The 5,388-nt window shown below is 36.2% G+C and overlaps 1 protein-coding gene across 2 annotated transcripts; it reads right to left on the reverse strand.

Annotated features, from left to right (window-relative positions):
- Window positions 1–229: 229 nt before the first annotated feature.
- On the reverse strand, window positions 230–3,103 carry LOC120143126 (replication factor C subunit 2-like). Of its 2 annotated transcripts, XM_039157532.1 has the most exons (7): window positions 2,724–3,103; window positions 2,146–2,252; window positions 1,945–2,046; window positions 1,508–1,703; window positions 988–1,116; window positions 707–901; window positions 230–616 (listed from the first exon to the last, which is right to left on the reverse strand). In XM_039157532.1, the coding sequence occupies exons 1-7, from the start codon at window positions 2,880–2,882 to the stop codon at window positions 506–508; spliced, it is 999 nt and encodes a 332-aa protein (XP_039013463.1). In that variant the 5' UTR covers window positions 2,883–3,103; the 3' UTR covers window positions 230–505. The 2 variants fall into 2 exon arrangements, with proteins under 2 accessions (XP_039013463.1, XP_039013466.1); XM_039157535.1 differs by lacking the exon at window positions 2,146–2,252 and having other exon boundaries at window positions 2,724–3,102.
- Window positions 3,104–5,388: the final 2,285 nt, after the last annotated feature.

The following is a 5,388-nucleotide window of genomic DNA, read 5'->3' on the forward strand; positions in this document are numbered from 1 at the left end:
ATTTTATAAACTTCACTCGACCCATAAAAATTTTAAATAGAATTTAAGTTATAAAATAAGAGTCGTCAACTCGAATAACTCAACTTGACTTGATCCGATCAAATGCTCACCCTTAAATATCAAGAAGCGTACAGACGTTGCTTGAAGCTACATCTAATGAGACAGAAAAAGAATAATTCAGCTCTTAATCTTAAAGCCCCATCGTCAGGATCTTGGGCAGTTGGGCTCCTTAACATTTGGAGATAAAATGTCCATATGAAGAAAAGGGCATCAAATTCTTAAGTGAAACCATCAAAACATTCTCCACCATCGTTCACTAGCAACAAATACAAGAGCCATGGAACCACGACGAGTTCCCATGCAATAAGCAACTTCAGTATTACTGTCAACACAAGGTCCTACTCCTACATATGATACCTAACATCTCCAAATGCATTGCTTAATATATATATATATATCAGGATGAAGCACGCAGCGGGTTCTATTATTACTAACCACCTTTAGCTTATGCAGCTTTAGCAGTTTCACGGGCTAGCGAAAACTTCGCCAGAAGACCACACAACTGAACATATGAACCAACTCCATCGCAGATTCGCATATGCGCAAACCCTGTTTCCTGGCACTCACAAGAAACAAGGAGATATCATGACAGACTAATTTTTTCTTCTAAGATGAAATAAAAACAGGCCTAGAAAGATAGATGTACCTTCATGAATTCCAGTTTCAAGTACTCAGCCATATAATAATTTTTTATTATTCGGAAAAGTGTTGTGATTATATCAGTTGGAGAATACCCCAAATCATAGAGTTGCTTCAGACCCAAACAAGCATCATCAAATTTCCCTTCAAGTACATGGCGAACCATGTTCTTTACATGCAATGGATGAGGCTGGTCACAAACCTGAACAGAAACCAACTTATTATTATATGGAATTCCTGAAGTTACAAAACATACCGAACTGGTACAAGTCTTTTCTGTGTTGCAACCTTGAAAACATTTTCTTGGTTGACAAAATGAAATCCACTGTATGTAGCTTGTAAGTTGTTCAATGCTTGCCTCATATCACCGTCAGCAGTGAAAATGATAGCTTCAAGACCCTCTGGAACATGCGGAACCTTAATCAGTGGCAAAATGAGATCAATCATGCATTTGCATCAACTTCAACAACAATCACTGATTACAGGATTTCCGGTAGTTCAAAAAAAAAATGCGAATCAAAACAAATATTTCAAAGTAATTAGATAAGATTCTCCTTCTATTTGCTATTTCTTGACTAATAAATGAACCATTCACCACTAATTTTAGTGTAACAAAGCAAATAAAAAAGGAAGGACTCACATGAAAAAAAAAGGTTAAATAGGAAACATGCAAATGTTAGAATCGCACATAGGCTAACCAATATGAGTAAATAAGAAAACCAGAAGAAATAAACAAACTAAATACAAGAGTTCACAGTTTAGCCAACATACAGAGGATCAGAAAACTTATTGAAAGAAAATATTGTACCTTTTCAGTACCTACAACCACCATCAGACGGCCTAGAATCTCTTGATCAGATAGCCTTGAAAATCGGACAAGTGCACATCTACTCTGAATAGGCTCAATAACTTTTGATGATGTATTGCAAGCAAGAGCAAAACGAGTAGAATTTGAATATATTTCCATTGTCCTCCTCAAGGCTTGTTGTGCACCAGATGTCATGCTAATGTTATAAAATATATAAGCATCAGATACTCAATCCAAAACAAAATCAAAGAAAAAAAAAGTGCGACTGTAAGTCGCAACAATGCATATAAACTCAAAATCAGAAGCTGCATCAGCGAAAATTAACAAAGCATAAACACACCAGTTAAGATGATTTATCCATATTTAGAAGATAAAAGGAGAAACAAAAGATGCAAGGTTAAAAGCGAAATTTATGGGGTACTCATATAATGGTTTACCTGTCAGCTTCATCCAGGATAACTATCTTGTGTCGTCCAGGAGGTAAAGTTACTTTCTTTTGAGCAAACATCTTAATTTTGTTCCGGACAACATCTATTCCCCTATGTAAGTAAAAGAAAAGTGAAAAATCAAACTTTTCAAATTTTTTATTCAAATATTAAAGAAATTAGAATGCCATGAAACACAAAACATTTACTTACCTGTCATCAGATGCATTTAGCTCCAAAACAGCCTCCCTATAGTTTGGCCCCAAAAGCTCATGAGCAAGAGCCAAAATACTAGTTGTTTTACCAGTTCCAGGAGGACCCTGAAAAATATCATGCAGAATGTTCATGCAATCTTGTTCATTTCTAGTAACTTCCTAATTTTCTTCCTTTCATCAACTCATTAAACACACTAAATCCTTGAATAAATAAAAGTCCTAAAAGAAAAAAAAAATCAAACAAGTTTTTACTGTCCTTGCCAACCAAATTTTAGGGTTTCCACATAGAGATTCCCTAAACTTTTTAACCTAATAGTGAAATACTACCACACAATAACGCTTAACCAAAATCTACCAGTTATTCTAGGTTTCCTAGCAGAGCCTTCACTTCTACAAATTGGGGGGTTTTAATTACACTAATCAAAATGGATAGAGTCTGCACTTCTATACGTTGGGGGTTTTAACTACATTAAGCAAAAAGGCTAATTCCACTAATAATAAAACATTTTAGATGGCTATTTAGTAACTGAATCGTAATCAGAGGTAAAAACTTAAACAGTGAGAGGAAGAAGGTACGGATAAGATGAGATTGGGCATGTTGCCATCGCGAGCGATGACTTGGAGCCGAGACACGGCGTCTTCATTGCCAACGATATCGGAGACTTTGTTTGGCCGGTATTTCTCAACCCAGGGCACGTCGTAACCGGCGGCGTTGGACGATGAAGAGGACGCCATTGCGGTGTTGAGGCAGTAAAGGGTTCGCTATGTTATGGTGCCCGGTCTTACTTTAAATAAAATCCCCTTGTGATCCGAAGTGCCTTTTCCTCTGGAGGGAAACAGACTGAAAACCTCACCCCGCTTCCCCGCTCTTACTTCTTTTACTTGCGGGGACTCTAAATTTGCACAATTTAGAGAATATCCCCTCTATAGGACGGACAGGGGTGGGGTTGGACTGGGATTCCGATCAACTCGATCCGACCTTAAAAAAAAATATATACTCCCTTCACTAAAAATTTGTTGTGGTCCAAATTTAGGATGATTTCATCTTATTCAAAATTAACTTTTTATATAAAATTCAAACTCGGCCTAAAATAAACATATTTATAAAAAAATATTAATATTAATTGATAAAAATATAAACCTAATTGAAAAAATATAGATATGAGTATTATTATAATTATCTCTAAATATGTAAGTTATAATTATATTATTTTTAGGGGTTAGATTGAGTATTTTTCAACATAAACCTGAACTCGACCCTAACCCAAGATTATTTTTAAAACTTCAACCCAATAGGTTCGTGTCGAAACCTATCGGGTCTAGGTCTCGTGCCCATCCCTATTTCTCTATGCTTATTATCGTAAAAGTCACACGAATCAAGAGACCTAAATAGTTAAAGATATAATTATTATCTCCAACGGTATCGAGTTTGAGCACAACATCTGTACGAGTGTTTGTGTAACACCCTAGACCAGTACGACACACAACCGACCAATTAGGGTGCTATACGGAGCCACTGGAGTGGCTGACCAACTCTTTACTCATTACTTGAACTTTAAAATGACTATTTTAAAATCCTTTTTAATATATAAACATCCATAAATAAAATTAAAAACTTTACAACTGAGAGCTCTCAAAATAAATAAATACATTTAAAAAATATGCAGACTAACTCTTGACTGACTTTATGACTTAACTTAACAATATATGCCCTTAAAAAGTTCTTGATGACGTACTCTACTCTGTACTGGGTCTGGACCTTGGTCACTCTAAATTTTCTTGAACTGGACAATCTACTAACCTGCCAATGAAAACATCTGAAGGCTGAACTAGCTCGCTCAACACCACACTAACAACTATGGCATACTAAAAGTGCATCACTGAAACGTTCATGCTATCTAGTCTACTACTTTGTTATCAAGTCTACTACTCTACTCTACTCTGCTTTAGTAGTATACTTGTATACTTAATTTCTACTCTACGGTAGACATCATGGAGCAGCTGAGGGGTTGTATCTTAGAGCTCACACACCCCTCTAGTCTACCGAGGATATGACCCCTAGAATCTCTGCATCGGATACCATACCCTCGACTAACCTACCCCTTGCGAGTGTCAAGCCTCGACTTTAGTTAGTCAACTTAAAGTGTCTTGCGCACTCCCTAAGGATATATCCGGACTGAATATATACTTTCGACTCTGCTAGCTTTTCTAAAAGAACTATGGTGTCTTGGTCGTTTCCCGAGCATTCAAACAAGGCTCGTCTTATTTGACCCTATTTATTATCGTTTTATACGTTTGAAATAAACATTAATATTGTTCTCACTTGTAGTCTTATTCGGGGTAATTATATGCTTTTGGGAAACCTTACTTAATTCTATCATTCCTCCAAAACTAAAGCTCATTTCTTACCCTAAGTATCAATACTGGACTTACAGTATCGATACCCTCACTTGCCTCTACAACTCTTCTTGCTTTAAAGCTCAAATCTTAACCTTGGTATTGATATTGGCCTTACAGTATCGATACCCTCACTTCATTATGGATAGCCCACTCAAAGTATCGATACCCTATTGCTAAAATAATTTCAAAGAAAGAGGGATTATCGATACTCGCATATGAGTATCGGTACTAGGACCTTGGGTATCGATACTCCCTATATTATCGATATCAAAATGGCATTATGGACTCCCGGTATCGATACCGAGCACCCTGGTCTCGATACCAGACCTTCAGTATCGATACTCCTCTAAGGGGTATCGATATTGCTCTTCAAAACTATTGATTTTATGCCTTAAACATGAATAGTATCGATATTGTTTCTTGCAGTATAGATACTCACCCTTAATCATGCCTTATTTAGCACAAATTTACCCCTTAAACTCTCTAATTTTCCTACCTTAAGGTTTTCCAATGTGTTATTAAGTCTTATTTGATCTTGGGGGTCATAAAAAAGGCTTTGACACACTTTAAAAACATAAATTATACAATCTACCATGAAAATCTACTTAACATGCCCATACTCAACTTTCTAGCTATCTTGCATTTCTAATAACCAACTTAGGGTATGAAAGAGTTGTGAGTGTGTTACCTGACCTCCTTGGTTGCTAAAGCTTATCTTAATTCAACTAGAAATCACATTCTTCTTATCATTTGCTTTAAAACTCTCTTCTACATCTTTAACTAAACTAAGAAGGAAATGGATTACTACTCAACTATATGTTGAGTTAAGCTTAAATACAAC

The sequence above is a fragment of the Hibiscus syriacus genome, unplaced genomic scaffold, assembly GCF_006381635.1.
Source record: "Hibiscus syriacus cultivar Baekdansim isolate YM2019G1 unplaced genomic scaffold, ASM638163v2 tig00002237_pilon, whole genome shotgun sequence".
NCBI lineage: Eukaryota > Viridiplantae > Streptophyta > Magnoliopsida > Malvales > Malvaceae > Hibiscus > Hibiscus syriacus.

What these genes read in the sequence shown, in the direction of transcription:
- LOC120143126 (XM_039157532.1), bottom strand. Translation starts at nt 2,882, where the DNA reads ATGGCGTCCTCTTCATCGTCCAACGCCGCCGGTTACGACGTGCCCTGG. An exon ending in CTAAATGCATCTGATGACAG is followed by an intron (nt 2,047 to 2,145) that starts GTAAGTAAATGT and finishes TTACTTACATAG; the next exon opens with GGGAATAGATGTTGTCCGGA. An exon ending in TGGTTGTAGGTACTGAAAAG is followed by an intron (nt 1,117 to 1,507) that starts GTACAATATTTT and finishes CCACTGATTAAG; the next exon opens with GTTCCGCATGTTCCAGAGGG.